The 22898-nt window shown below is 40.8% G+C and overlaps 1 protein-coding gene across 9 annotated transcripts in view; it reads right to left on the bottom strand.

Annotated features, from left to right (window-relative positions):
* The window catches only part of THSD7B (thrombospondin type 1 domain containing 7B), a 616280-nt gene that overhangs the window by 201075 nt on the left and 392307 nt on the right, over positions 1-22898 (bottom strand). For all 9 annotated transcript variants that reach the window (XM_081870551.1, XM_081870552.1, XM_081870547.1 and 6 more), the window contains 3 exons: positions 14133-14970; positions 11395-11646; positions 5027-5193 (listed from right to left, as the gene is read on the bottom strand). In XM_081870551.1, the coding sequence (XP_081726677.1) occupies positions 5027-5193; positions 11395-11646; positions 14133-14970 (1257 nt within the window). The remainder of the gene's footprint in view (positions 1-5026; positions 5194-11394; positions 11647-14132; positions 14971-22898) is intronic.

Below are 22898 nucleotides of genomic sequence, written 5' to 3'. Positions count from 1 at the left end.
TTAGCCATCAATATACCTACTTGTGAATCACATCATTGTGTCCTTTCAGCACTGTTATAAACTGGCTGGGGGGAAATGATGGATCTCGAGTTATAATATGAAATATTGTCTCTCAGACAACAAGCACAAATTAGTAAAGAGCTGGCAAATCATGTTTGGCTTAACTGGTATAAATGAACTGATCATTTAAAACAAATGATGGTCCCAATTACAGATGCAAGATTGCAATATTTATTCACCTTTAGCAAGGCAGTGGCATTGATCTTCCAAGAAGATAAGACAAATTAGCATCCCTTTGGACCATTCACCAAGCTTGTAAATGAAAAAAAAAAAATCCTTACAATCTAATCTCAATCAATAGAGCAAGTGCATTCAGGAAAATAAGCTTGGAAAATACCACTGGAGTCTGATAATGAAAGATATGGTATCTCCAAGACCCACTGACTGGAACCATGCATGAAGATACTTCTATGGTTACAGTAATGAATATATCCTAACTACCAATTTGTGGGAGCATAAAATGTTGTGTCAGAAGCAGCTGCAGTTGGCTGCTCAGAGAATGGAGGGGCCTGGGAATTGACTACAAAGCAGAGGTGTAAATGTTTAAATAAACATGGCCAAGTTCACCCAACCTTTTCCATCTTGCCTCTTTATTTCTCTGTGTGGTTGCAAAACTTGCAACCTTGGCCCAATTAAGTTGTGATGGGAGGCTTGCAAAAGAAAAATGATGCGGTGAGTGGGAAGTGCCACAGCAGGGTTTGTACAAAGCTGAGCACCAACAAGAGACTACTGCAAATGTTACCATTATTGCAAAGGGCAGTGATGGCCAAACTTGGCCCTCCAGCTGTTTTGGGACTCCCATCATCCCTAGCTAACAGGACCAGTGGTCAGGGATGATGGGAACTGTAGTCCCAAAACAGCTGGAGAGCCAAGTTTGGCCATCACTGGCATAGGGTATTCATTGTAGGTAAAGGTGCTTTTGGCTTGTTTCTCATGATAGCTCTAAAAGACTTGCCAGTCCCAAAGGGTAAAGTAAGGAAGGCTCTAGAATTGCTAGAAGAAGCCACATGGGAGCCAGCAATGAGCCACAGAAAAATATTGTGTTTATGATAGAACCAGAAACAATACACTACAGAAGGAAAGTCAGAAAATGCAGCAAAATGAAGATGGTTATTTGCTCTAAAAACATGCTTATTCAGAGTGGTGCTTTTTGGGGGGTGGGGGGCTTGTTCCTTCTACTTTAAGAAGATCCATAATGATTGAAAACCAGAAATGTTCCACTTGTGTGATTACCAATATTTTTCATCCTTTCATGAATTTAAACCCTTCTATTTCTGAATGTGAAGCATTGCAGCTGTACACCCCAAAGATCTGAGAAGAATCCTTTTCTGTCTTGTTTCAAAGGGTCTCCACCAAAGAAGTCAGCTGTTACATATTTATCATCCCATTATGTGGCTTTGATCTTACCAATTTGACTCACAGAAATGTTTGGTGGAGAAGCTACGGATCAATAGATGAACATCCCAACAATGTAAATTTCACATCACCAGGTTAAAATATATTTATTCCCTGCTGTGAAGGAATGTCCTTTATCAAGTAAATTAGGTCATTCAGGAGAGATATTTATTTTGTACTAACCCTTTCCTTTGGGCGGGGGGGGGGGATCAATACACTAGATCAGTAGCTCTGTATGTGACAGGCCTGCTCCCTCTCTCTGAGCAAACAAAGGTCTAAAATCTTATTTACTGTACCACCATCTTAAGATTTCTTGAAGTGCCCTTTAGATATACCTCCAGCTGTGTGAAAGCTGCTGTTTTTTGAATCAATCCCATGCGACTATGGGCTGTATCTGAATCACACAGCCACATGTCCAGGGTCCAGTCATGTGGGTCTTTCTCACAGAATCAATATCATACATTTGACTCTCATGAAACCAGCTCTGCTGGCATGGTTGCAGCTGTGAGACATAGCCCCAGTCCCATGTGATAAATTCGTGAAAGAGCTGCTGCCACACAGCTGGAAATTCACTTCAAGGACACTTGGCTAATTAATACTTGGGTCACACTTTAGCCTACAGTGGCTTGTAGCAGTTAAGTGATCACTGTTTTCTTCTGCTTCTTACATTTGAAGAGAGAGAGAGAGAGAGAGAGAATGAGAATATATGAAAAAGAGAAATATACAAAGGAAACACAGAGAGCCATTTAGTTCAAAATTAAAGGTGGGTCTCTAGCAGATGTCAGCAACGGAACCCACATCTGAAATCACTGAAGGTCCAAAGTAGACATTATAGTTCTAATCTGAGTGTCACTCCTAGAAACTAAACTTATATTTGATCCAGGCAAATTAAGCCCAAAGCCTACAAATTTAAATTGGATAATTAAATAAACATTTAAGCCCCTCTCACCAGAATCAGTAGAATTCAAAAGGGTTTAGACAGCTGGTGACAACTTGCCTTCTAAATGAACTAAATTTTAGAAACTTTCCGTACGGTCTTTGTACTCAGCAAGTTACCTGGATCACACGTTAGGTCTTAACTTTTATCCAGGTATGAAAAGCACTCAAAGGAATAGTCCTGCCTTTGGAGAATACAACCAGTGAGACTGCCCTAACAGACTACAACTGTGCAAATGAGCATCAAGTGCTTGCGTTACGCCCCGCCCCACACGCTGCTGACGGTCGGTTTGGTTCTGTTACTGTAGTCAAATATTCATACAGCTAATATATGCCAATATATTGTTTCTATATAATTTGATCAACAGAACAGACAGGTGAGAGTTAAAATCAGAGTTAAGGCTATATCATGGAGGGCTGCAGTGTCTGTTGGGCAGGGTCAGATATACTTGCGCAGGTTTCTGTGATTCCAAAAAGCTTAGTGAACCCCATGCTTAACCTCTGCACCTTTGGTATCCCTTAATTAAAGAAATAGGCTTTACACAGAGAATTCGGTATGTGGTTCCCTCTACAGATACTTCAGCACTGGTAGGACCTTGGGCTTTATTTTTCAATCTGGCCGCGCTCTGCACTATCTGCCAGTTCTTTGTTCTCCACAGACTTCCATGAGGCAGGAAAACTCTATTAACTTTTGAACCCTTACTCATGACTTTGCCAAAGCAATGCAGGATTGCGCTCCACAATACACCCGAACAAAGTACATTACAAAAATTGGAAATAAATACAGTATATGATATGCTTTCTTGGGGGGGGGGGTGAAGGAAAGTGTCAATTTTTAGCACCTTTAAATTTATTGTACCTGTGGCATCTTTTTATATCAGATTGGTTGGAAATATGGCACTCTCATGGAATTAATCAGGAAGATCGTGTACACCAAGCTTCAAGCTTCAAATAGCTCAACCACTGCCATTTTTATAAACCTTTAGAATCTTGAGTCTTGTAATGGTGGAAAGTTGTTTTCCCTGCTTGCCTTAACTACAGGACCACTCTTGTACGCCTGTAATTTTAATATAGTGAAGTGGATGGGTGAACTAGTCTTTATACTTGCAGGACTCTTAAGTGAAATGGCTCTCCAGTATTTCCAATTTAAAACAGAATAAACATTTGATTAAAGTTATTTACCCAGATAAATGCATGGAAATTAACAAATGCCAATACGCCAGAGTTTCATAATTAATTTCCAGCATTCCAGAAGCTGGCTGTTTTGGAACACTTTTAATAGCTTAAAACTGGAAAATACCAAAGCCTTACTTTATGCCTTTGATAAAGCGAATATACCTGGTTTTCCTAGTTTCTTTGTGTCAATCCACCCCCCCCCTTACTTTCAAGTGGGTAGTAAGTTTCTGAAAATTTAGGGAAAACAAATAATGTGTCACAAGGGCAGCTATATGTAGAAAAGAAATTGAGGCAAGGGCAACCCAGACAACCCCAAAAGCCATAGAAAGCAACTGATGTTACAGAGAAAGTAACATCACTTAATGAAGATTCCTCTTGCAAATGATCTGTTGTATTTGTGGGAGGCTCAAACAGGTGACAAAAACAAATCCTTCTACATAGTGACAGAATAGATATCCTCCTTCAAACTGACGGCATAGATAATCAGCTTGCAGCAGGTGGACTGCTCAAGAGGGATGATGAGGGCAAACCATCTGCCCTAAAATAGACTTGCTTTGCCTTTGTAAACAAGTCAGTTCTCAGCTGTGATGCTACGCTCTTGCTATCTTACATCTCTGTACAAAGCCATATTTTGCAGGAGCAGTAGGTATAGTGAAGAAAATGGACAAAGATAAATTATTCATCAGGCATCTGTCTATCCACTTGCTTTTCTTCTGAATATAGAAAAATATTTGATTCTTGGACCTACTGCAGAGAGAGAAAGGAAAAGGAAAGGGGATAGGAGAAACAAACCTTTCTGACAATTGTCTATTGTGAGAACTGTTTGAAAGTGGGGTCTCCAATTTTCCCTTTACAATTTATCTATCTATCTGTTATGAAAACCAGGGTATACACATCTTTATAAATTGGAACTTCACCAGAAATGTTTATGGGCTTCCCCATATTCTAGTCTGACTCTTCCACTGCAGTGAATGGTAAAGCCTTTGAGTACGCCATTAGCTTCTCATTTGTGCATGAAAGGGACAGCCAAATCACCATCCATTCTGGATCCTTTAGAATCGACAGCATAGATCAGGAGTTGTCAACCTATTTCGTCCATGAGCACATTTGCAAAACAGAAAATAGTTGCAAGCATCACACACACACACACACACACCAACCAACCAATTCTATTGGCAATAAGAGAATGCCTCTTTCAAGCCTAATTTCAGCAAGGGGAGGAGACCCCCTAGGCACCATGGGCAGCTCCTACAGGTGCATGTGTGCCCATGTGCACCACCTTGGAAACCCCTGACATTAAATGTGCAAGCAAATAATGCTACCTCCAAGGCTCTAAACTTCTAATTGCAGAATCCGGAACCCTATACCCAGCATTTCACTGCAGTACAACCTCAACCTTCTTTTCATCATTTCATACCAATTATTTATTTATAGGTAATACAAGTAATTTCTAGCATACCTTCCTTTAACTTGTGTGTTTCCTCCAGTGTGATCTGGGCACAGTATACTTCCCGGACCTGTACACCACCTCCACAAAGGGCTGAGTGCTTATGGTGTCGGGGGTCCTGCTGTTCTAGGAGGAGAGTGACATCACATCCTTTCCATTCAGATGTTCTCCATGAATATCTTGCAGAAAATCACAAACATTAATTCATGTAAAAACGTGTTTGTTATAAGTAGCTAACAAATTATTGAGGCTGCAATCCTAAAGACACTTGTTGGGAATAAATCCCATCAAACACAAAAGGACTTACTTTGGATTCCTCTGCACGTCTCGGTATTCCCCAAATCAAAACGCAACTGCCAGAAAAATTGCTAAGGGAATAAAATTCCCACAATACTTATAGTTTATCTGTAAATAAGAAAAGCTATACATTTTTCTTTCTTTTTAAAAATAACTCTGAAGCCTGACGAAAACACTTTAAAGGACTGAATAGAATCCAGCTGGTGCCTTTGTGCTCAAGAAAGGGGCTTTTGATCCAGTGGTTGCTGTCATTAATAGATGAGGGACAATATTTGTCCATTCGTTCTCCCCTCTGCAGTCTTCAGTACCATCCAAAACAGTTTCATGATATTAGGATACACATTCAGGCATGCTGCATTTCAGTGTGAATTAAACAATTATACTTAACATGAATAACAATGGGGGACTTTGTCAAAAGCCTTGAAATCAAGAGACACTACGTCCACAGCATTCCCCTGGATCCACTAAGCTTGTAACGCTATCAAAAAAAGAAATGAGATTTGTCTGGCATGACTTATTTTTGAGAAACCCATGATGGGTCTTAATGGGTCACAGCAGCCTTTTTTAAGTGCTCACTGATCAACTGTTTAATTATCTGTTCTAGGATCTTTCCTGGTATCAATGTTCACTGGTCAATCAAACTCACTGGTCAGTAGTTACCTAGATCTTCTTTGTTTGCCCACTTTCAGTCCTCAGGGACCTCACCTGTTCTCCAAAAATTCTCAAAGATTATAGGCTCTGAGATTGCACCTGCAAGCTCCTTTAGTACCCCTGGGTGCAGCTCATCTGGCCCTGGAGATCTGAATTCATTTAAAATAGCTAGGTGTTCCCTTACCACCAACAGGCAACCAAAAGCACCAACTCAATTCCACACACTTTCTTCATATCCCAATAAACAGGAAACTACTAGTGCTGCCATTGGTTTCATTTTGCTTCTTCAAAATATTTGTATTCCATAATTTAACTACGGTGGCCTTTATGGCACTTGACAAAGTCAATTTAAAACACTATAATATACCATCAATAAATGGGCTAAAGAGGCAGGGAGTAAGTAATAAGGTACACAGCAATTAAAAAGCAGCGAAATTACCATTAAAAGCTGAAGAAAACAATGCAAACTTAGCCTGAGATTTAAGCAGTAATAGTGTAATAAAATATAACATAAATCTCAGGCTACATAAATATATGTGTGTAAAATGCACACACACCCTTTTAACAGCCCTGGGTAGTACTAGGTGGACTCAATTCGACCCAGGGTGATCTGGGATTCCTTCAACCGAATCCAGGTAAATTCCAGGTCAACCAGAATCGGTTTGGGATCTGGCTAAATCTGGTGCACACCATTGGTGCTACTATTGATTAATTATTATGAGCACCAGTGTTTCAGACTGTCTTTCATAAAGTAAAATATTCCAACCAATTATTCCAGACTCAAATTATTCACAAAAAATAATAATGGAAAATGAAGTTGATGCTTACACTTCTCAGCATCAGCTTAAATTATCCAAACTATCAGTGTCTATTTTGAAAGGTCTTTAGAATTCTGTTCTGCATGGAGATGCTTACAAAAATACTGATTACTTCTAATTCACAGTACTTTTTAGATGAACTGTCTTTCTCTCATTTAAATATACACTGTTTTGTGTGCAGTTGGGAAGACAGACAAAATTTATTATTAGGAAAAAGAAAAGAACAAACAAATGAACAGAATCTCTGCAAGACAGCCTTCTTACATGACAAATATGACATTGTCCTCCCACAATGCATAAAATCAGAATAGGAGGTGTAACTTTTCGTAGGTGTAACTTAAAAAAAACAAAAAACCACCCTTCCTTAATGTGGCTTTTCTTTTCTTCCATACAGACAATTTCAATTCTGAAGTAGTTAGCTGAACAGCAACAAGGCAAAGTACTGTGTTTTGTTTCCCATCACATTAATGTCACATTTCTCAGGGCTAAATGGAAACCGATTTATAACACCAAATGCTTAAGGGCAGGTACACACTCTCATTTAGTCACTAACAACTCTTGTTTTAAGTAGATGTGTGTTGATTTAAATTAGTGTTTAGGCAAATAAGCAAAGAATCACTGCAGGTGTGAACCCCATTGAAAATGTTTAGCATTGCTGAAGCACAGACGGACAGCAGAATCAGGGCTGTATAGAACATGTCTAAACTAGAAAGAGAAAAACATTAAAATGGTACAACAAAGTTTAGGCTGAAATCCTATGGGCCACGGGAGAACATCTCAAGGGGCCTTAAGAGTATGGAGAGTGAACTTTGTGGGTGAAGAAGAAGGTATGCCCACAGAAGCATCCTCTTTTCAGCTGTGGAAGCATCTGCAGATGTTTCCTCTCCTCCACTGCCAGTGCTCTGATGAAGGAGACAGTAAAAGGGAGGTGTTCTAGGGACCTGTCTCAAGGTGGATTCATGGAGGCTTCAGATTTGCTGGATGCAAAGCCCTCCCTCTCCTGCAATATGCTGAAACTCAGGTAGGCGCCATTGCCATTATAAGAGAACAGGGGAGGCATTCATGGTGAGTTCCAACACCTCTTTTTTTAGAAAAATAGCACTGCTAGTGCTGACCAGCAAAGCACAAACAAGGAAGGAAGTCTGGGCATGATTCTTTAAGTTTGGTTAGCTGAATTTTCACATAACAAGTGGGTAGATAGTGGGACCTGTGTGTATATGACAAAAGTAAGCAGAGAAGCACTTTCTAGTTAACCCACAAGTGCGGAATGTTGATGTAGATCTGTTTCAATTTCTCCATGCCCCTCAACCGGAAAGCAAAAAGAATGCCAGACAAAAAAACATAGATAGGAGGTTGGAGTAACATATAGAGTGGTTCTGTGTCATACAGAGGATAGTCTTCTGAAGTCATCCTCTAGCTGAAGTGCTGTCTGGCCCAAATATGATGATGGTCATGATTATTCTCTGCTCATCTGACTGGGTTCTTTTTAAAGACTAAATAGCATAAGAAGGGAGAGCAGGTTAGCACTTGGACAGCAGACTTGGCACCTAATCACAGTCTTGTTTTTTAGTGATGTGTTTCATCTTTGGGGTGATGTGCAAGTGGCCACCCATACAACACATCAGACACAACAAAATACTTCAGCCTTGGACCATTGTTCATGCCTCATATTTTATGTCTCCTGGTATTGATAAAAATTGTAGGAAGATGCGGCAGATACAAATCTCTTTCCTCACTCCTTGGCTGGCGGCTGGAATATTTCAGTCACATGACTGTCATGCGTAACAACGCGTTGTGCACAGAGAACAAAATCAGTCATGCAATCTACCCTTTTGTCTTACTGATTGACATGAATTGGGGATGGAAAAGTAAAAATCAGCATACAAGAGCTCCCCCCCACCCACCCTGCAAGATCTAATCAAGCAACAAATGTAAGTGCCCTCTCTCTTCTACTGATAGCAAGACATACATGTATGATGAGCAGGTTGCTGATTTTGAAGTAACACAATTGTATAGTGCACACCACACTCACGACCTCTGCACTGTTTTTCCCCCTCAGAAATATTTTGTAAGTATTACACCACCTGCTTCAGAAGAGCCAGGAGCAGATAGCAAAATTCAGGGCTCTTTTCAATACAACAATAATCTACTTATATGAAACTTTTAAAAGGCACTTGAAACTACAACCACTCAAGAAAAACTTCTACCATTATGATAGAATAAAGACTCTTGAAGCTAAATCACCAGATAGAAATTAAAGAAATGAACTAAATACGAGCACCAAGCTCAACAATGATATGACCAGTCCTAAGGAAATATATCTATGATAGGGTAGCCATACATAGCCAGAATAGGGCAGTGTGAAACAATGTCCGGGCAGAAATTGCCAAAATGTTTGGGAAAACCCAGATGTCTTGCAAAATTAAGAAAAGCCCAACAACTTTGTCCAAAGAAAACCAAAACTAAACTTAATGTGTCTGGATTTTCACTTTTTGAAATATGGCAACCACTAATCTATGATAAGAGCAGAAGTCACTTCTATGACTTCTATGGCAAGCTACAAACTTGTCTGCAAAGGATCCAACCCCTTGCTTGCATACAAGACAGTATATGCACAGATGTGCATATTAGAAACTGCAGGGTGGGGTGAGGTGGGGGTGGCAGTATAGAAATCATTTTGAGCATGCTCCTCTCTGCATTTGGCTGAGTAGCTTGGAAAATGACCACATTGTCTTCCTTATACACCTTTGCAAAGCATAGATGCTCAGCATGCTGCTGTAGCAGCTTCCATTCTGTAAACATGAATCTGCATGGCTTCTAAACCCATAAATCTAACATTACTGTCTGAAAACAGTGCAGCTGAACCACCCTGCTACATGACCAGCTGCTATAGGTGACTGTTGTTTGTTTGTTTGTTTGTTTGGTTGGTTAACCATGTCAAACTGCATAGCAGGTTTCAATTACCGTAAATACCCCTTTCTGTTTTCCCACTTTCTGCAAACGAGTAGCTAGATTTCTAGCCTACTACACAAACCTTCAATTACATTCAAATCCTAACGTGACTTTCATCTTGACAATCTTCACATTTTCCTGGGGACACTTTCAGACATAGCAACAAACCATAGTTCGTCATAACAAGAAGGCAATGCAGTGAGTCAAGACTGCACACACCTTCCTGTACACATGGAATATAAAGTTCCTGGTCAACTTCACACCAGGTACCCTGCAGATCTGGAGCTGGATTTTACATGGCCACAACCTCCCCTTTGATGCCTCTGTCCCTTCTGCCCACCTTCTGTGTCACCAATAGGGCTGTCAGGACTGATGCTGCTGGGAACGGGAATAAGAATAAAAGAGGCAGACCGCAGAGAGCAGCTCACCAAAAGCTGTTGACTTCCTGTCCCTATAACACAGGAGCAATGATGTCAGGTGACCTGTTTTTGCCTGCACAGCTTGCTCAGTGTTCTCCTAGCATTGACAAGCAGCTAACAGTTGGTTCTTGGTAAGCACTGAACAAGACGCTTTGCAGGCACCGCCAATCAGCTGACCAATCAGCAAAGCATCTTTCATCCAAAACCCACCTTAACCTGCCATACACCTAATGATTAGGTCTGTGGGCTGGCAGTCCCACCCAGGACCATCTAAGATGGTCTAAGACAAGCAATTTATGTGGCTGTATTTCAAGTCACTCTTGCTCTCGGTGCTGACAGAGGGAATGGAGAGAGTAAAAATGGGGTTCTCTTTAAAAGATACCACAGAGGAAGTCAGAGAGAGTGCACTGTGATGTTAACATATGAGAGTGCTGGAGGTGAAATAGTTAAACAGGTTACCCAATCAGAACCTGGGGGGTGTGGAGTCGGAGGGACTATAAAACCAGCTCTGGGAGAGGCGAAGGGAGGAGTTCGTTGAGAGTTGGGTGGTTGGTTGAAGTGGGAATGATTTGGGATAGAGTCTGTGGGTAGGTTGAGTTAGTGTAGTGAAACAAGCTGAGTCAGGAACAGTTAGGAGCTAGGAAGACCAACTGAGAGGTGGTTTTGTGAGTGAGAACAGGTAGTGGAAGTTATAGGTCTGGATAGGCACCCCATGATTGTAATTGACCAATACTGTTTATGAAACCACACGCTTGTTAAACTGCAATAAATAAACAGATGTTTATGTTCCAATTTAACCCTGACTAGATTCAGTATTGTACCAGGTAGGGCCTGGGTGGTGGCAGCGAGAAATAAAGTGGTGGCACAGGGATCAATAGACATTGAAACATCCGGGGACCCTGTGTGATCGCCACATGCACATGCATGCACATGTACAGACCTACACACAGATGTACAGACAAATCTGCACTGAGACATGCCCTCACTCTGCCCTCACTGGGCCACAGGCCAAGCAAGTGGTACCACATGAACAAAAGTTACTAAACCATCCAATGTATTTGAGGTTCAGACTCTCTTTGAATAAAGGAAAAAGGAAGGCAAGGATGTTTAACAGACCAATGTATTTTAATATTTTGTTGGAAGCCGCCAAGAGTGGCTGGGGAAACCCAGCCAGATGGGTGGGGTATAAATAAATTATTATTATTATTATTATTATTATTATTATTATTATTATGGAATCTACCTTGGGCATGGATGAGCACGATCACCTCCTCCAACATTGCAGGCTTCCCTTTCTTCTGTTTCAGGACATTCTCGGCCGGCTCCTACAGCAACATGCTTTATACTCCGAGTTCTAATTCGGTATCCTGGTGAGAGATCCCCCGAGTGACAAGTCTTTGAACAGGAGCTCCATGAAGACCAATCTGATGTTTCACAGTCTTTAGGCATAACACAGGACTGAAAGGTCAAAGGGATGGTTTCTTGCACACAAAGGCTGTGATAAGAAAGTATTTTGTTAACAACACCACAACAACCCTGAAGCATTCTCTCTTATACCTGGTCTGTGATTAAACAGAGGCAGGAAGACTATGAAGCATTCCGTAATAGCCAGATCTGCAAGTTACACTTTACCAAGCCTCCATTGGGAAGAGAGAAACCCAAGAAATTCCAGGGTCATGGCAAAAGCAACAACTCCATGTCTGGTTAAAATTCATGTTTCTTTAAAATTATGTAAGTCCACAGCTAGCTTGCAAGGGTGCTAGCATTCCCCTTCCACTCTCAACTTCAGGGGCACTATTTGCAACTGTTTGCATGGCAAAGCCAAGGCACTGCTTGGAAACTTTAAACAACCTAGGCAAAAGCTGCATGCAAATGCCATATAGAAGACACCTCCACTAATGTGTTTATTCCCCAAATAAATAAATAAATAAAAATCTAAATCATAAATTTCATGAAATGAAAGACAAGCTGAAACGCCCCCTTTCTTCATAATGTCTCACAACGCTACATTTTTAAAACAGGATCACGGTGTTTAATTACCCATAATGTGAGGTTAATTACACTAAATGTAGCATAAAATTGCAAAGGTACTAAAGGGTTGTTTCTGCTTTGCAGATGGAAAACTAATTTAATTGATATTTGGTCCGCGTGAAAATCTGAATAGGATCTTTCAGGTATTTTATTTGGATACATTATTAGGAGGGGTGCTATTACTAGGTGGCATGAACATACCAACAGAGGTGACCACAAAAGTGATTGCCCCTGTTTGAGTGCTTGCAGCTTAGTATCAAGGCAAATGGGATGGACAGGTCCCAGCTGAGCTCAGTATAGCAAATCTCACCACTGCTGCTATCTCCCATTCCATTGCTTCAAGGCCTGGTAACTGACCCTGGATCATGCAAAGGAGGCAGAATCAGGGATGGACATGGACAGAACCCAAGTGGAGTGTCTTTTTCTACCAGGGACTGCACTGGGAATGCCAATCCCCAGTAGAAAAATGACACTACTACCATCCATATCTGATCCAAAGAAACAACTTTCCACATTCCTGCTCCCAATGTGGTAAAGGAAAATGGTGTCATTAGCACTTCTCGCCAATTAAAAAAATGTAAACTGGTGAAGCTATTTTAACAGTTTCTTTTCCATCTGTGAACCATGTTGCAAGTTTAACTGGTATATATTGAAGCCAACTACCGAAACTCTTGGTGCAACTGGTGCAAACAAGATTAAGACAAGCTATATCTTTGAACCCAAGTACTCTTTCTCTAACCAATAAAAAATATCAACTTTTCGCCTAACCAATGCCCCCTTAAAAGATATAGCATAATAAACATCAGGTCCTTAAAAGGCTATTTCGGTGGTTGTACAAGATGTTCAGCAACATTAATAAAATACATGCACCTCACATGCAATGACCAACCCATTGAGAACTACAGATTATGAGAAAACACTGGGAACAGCCTGAGAAACTTATGAGCACAATTACTTCAAAAACTTTTAATGTTTTTCATATCATAGACACACACACCAACTTAAGCCAAATATCAGTGCTAATATATTTTACATTTAACTGTTCCAGAAGAACTGTTCCAGAAGAATGTTTTTTTTTTCTTCCTCAGGATTTCCTGTTGAGGCATACTCTGCCAAAAATACAGCAGTGTTGCTCCACCTCACTCACCATGATGGGAGGATTAATGTGGCCTGTATGGTAATAATGGAAGTACAGTAATGAACCAGAATAATATTTTAGTTAGCTCAGCAAACTACAAATTATTCTCATGGATTGGTCTGACCAGAGATTCAGTAGAATGAAAGGAAGAGTGCCGAACACAGAACATCTCGGAAAGTAGCAGTTTATTCCCAGCAGTATGTATGAGTACAACAGCATGTGTTCCAGCTATTCTGCGCCTGTGAATTGACACTGAAAGTGGGAGCCATTAACTAGGTTTAAGCTGCGCCAACTTGAATAAAATATGGGGGGGGTAGGTAAGCCCTGCCCTGTATAGTCGATCACATGACGTGATGTTTGCACACCATATGAATGGCAGGCCCTCTCAAATATTTTATTGGAGGTGGTGAAGACCCCTCAGCCCCTAGGAGTTGGCTCCTATGCTGGGCTGAAATTATTTCATCCACAAAGATGTTTCTTCCAGGCTTTGGATGACTTACATATGTCTGAACTGGCTCTCAATAGCCATGGAAGCTCTGGAAACAAATAACTATCTGCTCCCTTTGATGGAAGAAAACTTGAATGCTGGTTGAAAATCAGCAAAACAAAACCTCATTTAAATTGTAGTTTATATGTATACATCACTACCAAAACTGTCTCTTCAACATATGAAACTTTAGTGCTAAACGAGACTACATGTGAATGAAACCAAAACACTGTACATGGCAAAATGCACATTCAAAACTAGAGAAGTAGATATGTTTAGCAGCCTTTAAAGCATACATCTCTTAGGAATGAAGTTGATCTCTTACCTCAGCATAGCATTCTTCCCATCACTTCTCGTACACCTCACCTGCCTTGTTTGATAACCAATTTCTATATCCCAAGGCTTGGAACTGTAGTGTGACCTAGATCTATGAAAATTCTGGAAATTCTCCACCACTTGAAGTTTGAAGGTGCTTCGTTCTGTTGATTCGGAACCAAAATCCAGCATAGTTCTCCCAATCATATTCATTTCCTTAAGGTGAGGCATCCGACACTTACTCCAGGGTCCAACTTTAAGACTGTACGTATATTCCTCTTCCCCATGAGGACAAGACATCCAAACATCACAAACCCTCGATTCAGTTAGATTTGGGCATTTGGCTCCGCCATAGAGTGGCGGCGCAATAACAGAACGGGTTCTGTGTTGTAAACTCTTTCCACAGTGTCTGCCACATACAGACCAGGAGGAAAACTCAGACACTACACAATCCCGTGGGCAAGGTATTAGGCAAGCTTGTTCCATAGGTGGCTGAGGGGTAAAATATTCACATATCTCATTCGCAACTACTGTTCTGTTCAACTTCTGTATACATTGTACTTTTCTGTGTTGTAATCCATGCTGGGCTGTTACACATGCCGAAGTTCTTGGTCTGACTTCACCAAGGGCAAAAGGAACAAGAACACACAGGTGCCATTCTGAAACTTCCCACTCAAAGAGTTCAAGATGCCAGTCACATATTTTAAAACAGCTCCTCTGGCTTTCAGGTCTGTCACTTTGTTCACAATTTGAATGATGGGTTGTCCACCCTTCAGAATGAACACACCAGACTACTCGGCTCTGAACACCGCCCGAACCACAATCACCTATACATCGTCCCCAATGACCTAAAAAAAGGAAAGGAAAGGAAATCTTAAAGAATTGGTTAAAGTTTGCATCTATGAAGGGAATAACTGGCTTGAAGTGTAAAATGATTTCTGTCTCTTTAGAAACCCCCGTTTCTCAAATTCACCATCCTTCACTAACAGAAAATGGGGAAACACAATGCAACTACAGACCAGAACAAACAGCTGCAAGCAAGGAATTATGCCCAGCAAGACACACCCAATCCAGGCTTCTTGCATTTCGGCACTGTCTTCTGCACGGTTTTCACAATTTGTGGGAAAAACTTCTTTTAAAAAACCCTATATACCTATTTATTTTTAAATACACACACCTGTAGAATGGGGTGTGGTGGGGGTTGTATCTGAACCTTGCAATTGATAGATCCTGTTTCTACCAGTTTTGCAATAAATATTAAGACATCGCTCAGTTGGCAGAGCATGAGACTCTTTAATTTCAGGGTTGTAGGTTCAAGCCCCACCTTGAGCAAAAGTTTCCTGCATTGCAGGGGGTTGGACTAGATGCCCCTCATGGTCCCTTCAAGCTCTATGATTCTATAAAACCACTATCTGTTTATTTCAGCCCACATTTAAAATATAGTATCTTAAGAGCTTAGACTGGAATTCTGCTGGCTTTGACTCAGCTTTTATTCAAGTCTGTCCAAGTTTCCCCCTGATGTGCATCTACTGAAGTAGGTAGGTCATCCATCTTTGCTGAATAATTATCTCTTGGCAGCTCTTTCATGGAGGCCTGGTCACATTTACTAATAAAGAAGAGGGAAGAAATGCAGAATAGTCATGAGCGCAAATTGAGAGGGATCCAGGACAAAATGTGAAAGCAAAAGGGAAAAGGGGTATTGTTTTGTTTTTGTCATCACTGAGGATTAGTTTTCTATTGGATGCAGAGTGAGCCCAGTGGATTGATTAAACCTATATTCATGCAATACACCCACCTAGGTAATATTTCCACCAGGTTAGATATAAAACTGTCGTCTGTTAGCATACAAAGCCCAAAAGTAAACCCATGAGAAATCTAGAAAACGGTTGAAGACTCTCTTACATTCCAGCATAATAAATTATCTGTGCACTGTCTTCTTAAACACTGCCCAGCTTTTGGACCTCTTTGACTCTCTTCCTTTGACCCAGGAGGGTCAGGGTAGGAAATATGAGGCCTAGGGGGTCAAATATGCCCCTTCTGATCTCTCTATCTGGCCTTGAGCTGAGCATTAACACCCATGCCAAAGAGCTGTACAGACCCATTAAAACCATTTAAGTAGCTAACACCTGCATTACGTCAGAAGACACAAACTATCAAATTATTTTCCCCAAGTGACACGTGGCTGTCTTCCACAAAACACATAACAAAACTCTTTAGCCTTCCTCAAGTTTTGCCCAGATTCTTTTCAGATTTCACTTATGCCAAAATTTCAGGAAAACTCTGCCTACCGGGCAGAGAATGTGTACATACTTTGGTTGGAAAGTGGTCCTCAGCCAAAAAACATCTATACCACAGCTTTCATGGCTTCTCTTAAAGAATGCTGGGAGATTTTGTCTGATTAACATGATAGCCACACATACATACACACAGTTCCTAGGGTTTTAAGGGCTTTGTTAAACCGCCTGAAGTCTCCATTGTAGGTATATCCTCACAGTACATTTTCTAGATGTCCAAGTATTTGAACTGTATAAGCTTCTGATAACAGATTGATCAAAAGATCCGATATACAGAGACTCTGAAGGAAATAATTTGCATAACCTCAAGATGCAATCCTATACTTAGTTGCCTGGGAGTAAGCACCAATGGACTCAAATGGATTTACTTCCGAATAGACACAGATAGTTCTCCACTGTCAGTATGTCAGAACAGGATGGCATCAAATTGAGAAGATAAGAAACCCTTGCCTCCCACAACTTTGATTGTGATTTGCTGTTTTTTAGCATTAGAGATATTTGAGGTGAGTTAAACACTAAAAATAAAAGAAATGCAGGCAAACATAGAAGTGATGAAAGGTACATTTACTTATTATTCTACCATGAAAAGAAGTTGCATTTAGTACTTCTGCATACAAAAAGAAAATTATCCTCTCTTAAAGGCTAACATATATTAATCAAATTTTCTCTCAGCTTCTTCATATATACCTTCTAGCATCTTCAATTATAAGCAGGAAAAGGGGAAATATATACAAAAACTCATTTGAAAAGTAAAAATGGCCTAGAGGCACATGCAGAATTAATATCAATTTATACATAAAAAAGTTTTTTTAACGTGTTGAATGAATCAGAACAAAATTTATAAAGAAATGATATAGTCACAATGTAAAACTCATTTCTGAAAGGTTTAGGAAAACATTTTTTAAACAGGAATAACAAATAAAATGAATAGCTAAAATTGCTGCATCATTAAGACCTCACTTTCTAATCCTTTCAAAGTCAGCTCTCTCCACCATTGTGAAGCAAAATTCACCAAGCATTGGATTGTTTAACCACTAACAGACCATCATGAGATAGATTTAAGATAAAGACCATCATGAGATGGCGTTTTAAGGCTTTACAGGTAAAAAAAATAGCACTTTGAATTGGGCCCGGGAACTAATTGACAACCAGAGCATCACCCTCTGCAAATGACCATCCAAGTGGTACAGGAACCAACGCAAAGTGGAGCTGCCCACTCCCAACTTGGACAGCCCTTCCAGAAGGATACCATGGTCAATGGTATTGAAAGCCACCAAGAGGTTGAGGAGGATTATTAAGGACACATTTCCTCTGTCTCTATCCTGACAGAGCAACATCCAGGCCAAAACCCAGACTGAAATGGATCCAGAAAATCAGTTTCCTTCAACAGAGCCTGATCTGGTCTGCGGACACCCACTCCAAAACCTTGCCCAAGAAGGAGACATTGGCAACCGGCCAGTAATTATTTAAAATTTCCAAATCCAGGTTTTCTTGAGGAGTGGTTTTTCTACCGCCTCCTTCAAGGAGGCATTAATCACCTCCCTACTGAACATCTCCTACTGAATATGTACCACAGCAGTTACATAGTGTGTGAATCTGCATTTCTGCTTATTGAAGACTGTGGAAGTCAACCGAACTGTTCTATACTATGGATAGCTCAGTTGGTTAGAACTTGGTGATCATATGACAAGATTGCAGGTTCAATCAATGAGAGGGCCACATGTTCCTGTATTGCAGGGGGTTGGACTAGATGCTCCTTAGGGTCCCTTCCAACTCTGCCACTCTATTATTCTATTATTAACTTTTTTTATTTCACGGTTGGCTTTGCCTGAGATGCCTCCTTTGTCCTCGCTCTTTTTGTTTCAGAGGCAAGATTTGTGATTATAATTAGCACACATGTAAACAATGTATATGGGCAGCCACAGTAATTTGCAGAGAAGGGTTGCTGTGACTACACAAGTCACCATATCCACATGTCTAGCCCCCTTACAGATGCTCACTTTCTCAAATTTTCCTCTCAGTGGGAGTACAACACAATCACAAAGGAACAACTCCTACATATCATTCCCCACCCCAATATAAACAAGGCCATAGTGAACATAAAAATAAGACTCATCAAAGAAGAATTTATAATATAAAAATAGCCAAAATCTGGTTGTGTGTGTCCATGTCAAACAGACATCGTATCATGGACTCCAACTCCTGACACATGGACAGGCTGATAGCGCTGAAGCCAAAATGCAAAATGCATACGTATGTTCAACTTATTCCTTCTCGCCCCCACAAAAAACCCTAATCTTTTCTATTCTGTTTTTAAAAGAAACTATAACAAACATATAGAATTTATTCTGATGGGTTCTCAGTGCCTCTTGACATTTGCTGTTAAACACAGCAGCAAACTAATCTATGATGCCTCATTGCGCCACCAAATTTCCACTTCCGTAGTTTAAACAGAGTAGAAAGCTCCAGATCTTCCCACTAAATAGTGCTTGGTAATTAGCAATTAATTAGATCCTTTAAAAGGCTGTAATGAGCAGTTTTTCTCCATAAATCCATGATCCATTACCAGAAATAGCTGCAGAGAGTGAACAAGAATGTGCTTACATTTATTAAAAACCAAAAGAAACAGTGGCTTCAAAAAGCCATAATTATGGGCTGGCATTGAAGTGATTCACAAAGACATATAGGCCTTCAGCTCCCAAGTCTGCATCCTGTCCTAATCTAAAAACTCCTGTCAATCACCAGTCTGCATGCTTTCCCTTGGTTTCTTCACAATATAAATACAGCCTCTCATTTTCAAGTAATAGAAACATCCAGGATCAGTTTTCTCGTAGGAAGAAATTACTGGAGAGCCATGGTGCCTTTGTAGTCTGTATATTCAGAAGCATTGAGGTGTAGCAAGAGGTGTAAACACACCCTGCACACACTGGCTGTGTACACACCATTACCTTTAAAGTAGATTTCACTAATGCCACCCCCCAAAATCCTGGGACCTGTAGTTTCTGGTCTGCATCACTTATGCATGTGTTTGGTTATTATGTCCTTTCTAAAAGAAAGAAAGAAAGAAAGAAAGAAAGAAAGAAAGAAAGAAAGAAAGAAAGAAAGAATCTGCACAAAAATCTGCATCCATGCTCCAGGATTTGTATTTGCATGGTTACCCAATGGGGGAACACACATTTTTTGAACTACAGTGTTCAAACACACGTTGCCTCTGTGTCAACAAGTTTGTTCCTTCATTTCAAGCAAACAACTAATGGAGCAAACCACCAGGGTGCTTACAGCATTCAAATAATAGGTTTCCTGGTTATATAGCCTGCTGTTGGGAAAAGATACTGTACATCTGCACCGCTGGATTGATGTCATGTGCTACTGCACGTGAGGCTTCTCATGAGGACAATTTGTAAACAGTTTGCCCAGAATGTAACAGCCAGACTGCAGGAATGCCTCCAGTTGGTTTCAGTGCTGTTTTCAAGATGCTGATTCTTCTTGCTTAAAGCGCTATTTAACCTGGGCCCAGTATGTCCGAGGGAGCACTTGCTCCCAGTATGGATGTTTGAGGGATTCCGTCTTTGCAAATTGTGATATGAACTAGCCTGATCCACATTCCCCATCTTAATCTGTGGATCAGGACACAGCTATCCACCAGCTCTTGCATTTCCAAAATTCTCTGACATAGTCCTCAGGCTCAAAACAGTTACAAAATATTTTATCTCGAAACGTGCTTTTAATGCAGAAGTTTAGGCATGTGCACTTTGAGATAAAATGCATTAGAAATACATATTTAAATGCAGATGACTTGTTTTTATTCAAGAAAAGGCTTTTTTTTTCCCCAAGTCTTCCACAAACTCAGATATTTTGATGCAACTCGCCTGTCTCGGTCTTTGCAGTTTATATACATAATGAAATCTCTCCATTCACCATAGGAAGTGTCTTGTTTGCTTTGCCCTCTAGCTAGTCAGACTTTTTGTGTTATTATTTCAGAGATTATGAGAACCTAGAGTTTATCATACTACATTTCAGTGGTGTATTGGTGCACATTGAGACTGGTGGGGTGCATTGAGACGAGATTGGTGCACCGTGGGGTGCACGGAGACCAACCATAAATGGGGCCAGAGGTAATGGCAGGCATTGTCACCCTGACTTGTCAGTAAGAGAGCAGAAAGTGGTGGAGTGGGAAGGGTGAAATTGATGGCACAGTGCCCTAACTGCCCTAATGCAAAAGTCGCCAACATTTTTGAGATAGTGGGCACATTTTGAACTTTGAGGGAGTCCCGGGGATGCCAATCATAAAATAGCTGCTATCAGGAGAGGCGACTTGGTCCCCAGGTTATGGGTGTCTAGTGCGTGTGACATCATGATGTCATGCACACGCACACCCATGCGTGTTTGACTGATGATGGTGAAGAAGAAGAGTTTGGATTTGATATCCCGCTTTATCACTACCCTAAGGAGTCTCAAATTGGCTAACAATCTCCTTTTCCCTTCCTCCCCCACAACAAACACTCTGTGAGGTGAGTGAGGCTGAGAGACTTCAGGGAGAAGTGTGACTAGCCCAAGGTCACCCAGCAGCTGCATGTGGAGGAGCGGGGAAGCGAACCCGGTTCACCAGATTTCGAGTCCACTGCTCTTAACCACTACACCACACTGATGCACAACCATGTATACACACGGCACCAGGAAATACCGGTAATTAAGTACAATTGATTTAAACTGCAAAAAGATGCAAAAACGGACAGAAAAGAGTGGGAAAATGGCAACTGCAATCTCAAGAGCCTTTGCACTTACCTTTAAGGCCTGTAGAGAGTTGGAGTTTGGGAATGGCGGTTTCAACAGTTTCCAAAGGTTTAGAAGGTGTTTACAGGCTTTTAAGATGGTGCTTCCCACTATACGCAATTCATGTATACTCGTGGTACCTGGGAATGTAACCCCCCCGTAAATGAGGAGGCTCCTGTACTTTAAGACCACCCATCATGAAAAATTCCTTCTCGTCTGGATTAAGTTTCAGCTGAAACTGATCCGAAACACCCATTCAAAGGTAAAACCACCATACCTTATTCAGATGAAAAGGAGAAATAGAGTCAAGTGACAATGGCAAGCTGCCAGCAACCCACTTGAAAACACTGGATGAATTCTTCCAGTAGTCTTGTGTATAAGAGAGAGAGAGAGAGAGAGAGAGAGAGAGAGAGAGAGAGAGCGCACTGCACATAAAAGCTCAGTGAGGGGAAAAAACAGGCTACCAGCACCACCTTTGTGGAGAGAAACATAGCACACACAAGGTCCCCAATTCAATCGTTTGTGTCTCGGCAAACAAGCAAGAGAAAGGCCCCTGCCAGAGCCACGAGGCATAATAACTTATTAATCTCTAAGCATCTTTGAGTACCATCAATATCTTTGCACCAATCGTGGGGTTTTTCTTTTGCTTTGATAGCTTTTTATTGTCAGAAAATTAGGAAATATAGCATCATCACGATGAGGAATAACACCATTCTCTATCTTTTGTTAAAGCTATAAATGGCAAATATGAGTGTCTGGCAAACAAACCATCAAACACTTAACAAATGTAGAGGGCTAGAGGCATTAGGTAGAGGTTAGAAGCAGTAGGTATTCATTTAGGGATAATGCAAGGGGAAGAATGCAAACAGTAAGCACGAGCAGAGGAGTAGTAGAAATGTCCCTGACCACAAGAGATACTTGAAACAACAACAAATGATTCTTTTATGCCGGGAAAATCCACAGAAGGGAGCATTCAGCAGCTGTCAGAAATGGTAAATGCTCACGTGAGATTCATTTTTAAAAAGTAAAACAAAACATGAAGCAAAGCCCTCTGGAATTTAACCTGCTGACAAATGAGCCATTTCTAGTGAGAAACTGTGTCTTTGTAACATTAAACCAACAGTCTCTAAACCCTCAGTTTGATCTGTACTGCAGGGAAGCACAAATACCCAGTGATACAAGAATCCTTCTTTCTCCACCTGAAGTGCTAACATAAATCCTTGTGCATTTAAGCATGAGAAGATTAAAAGGCATGATCAGAAACCTCACACCCATCACTGAAGAAGCAACATTATGGGTTGTGGTCAAAACAATTAAAAAAAATGTGGAAGCATTGCACAGAGAGGGCCTTCTGTTAGATGACCTAGGTTTTGAACAATCGTCCCGAAGTAGTCGTGTCTGGGTTATTTGACTGAATTGAAATGGATTCACACCGTGTTTGAACGCCATGCTTCACAAATCCTCAGGGTTTCTCAGCCTCAGGTCAACGGCAGTAGGACATTATGAGCAGGACTTTGGGGCAGGCACCCACAATGTTAGCATCGAAAGGTCTAAACAATTTGGGTTGTGCACATGCAAAGGAAAACCTGCTTTGACACAGACATGCCCATTTCTTGAGACTGATTTTGCCACTGCTGGCTGAGGTGCATTATGCACCAACCTAGGGAAGGTCTTTTCTGTAGTGGTGCTCAACTTGTGGAACTCCCTCC

This window comes from Podarcis erhardii, assembly GCF_964252035.2.
Source record: "Podarcis erhardii genome assembly, chromosome: 1".
Classification (NCBI taxonomy): Eukaryota; Metazoa; Chordata; class Lepidosauria; order Squamata; family Lacertidae; genus Podarcis; species Podarcis erhardii.
Note: the sequence above shows the minus strand (reverse complement) of the source record. Positions and strands in the feature narration are given on the sequence as shown.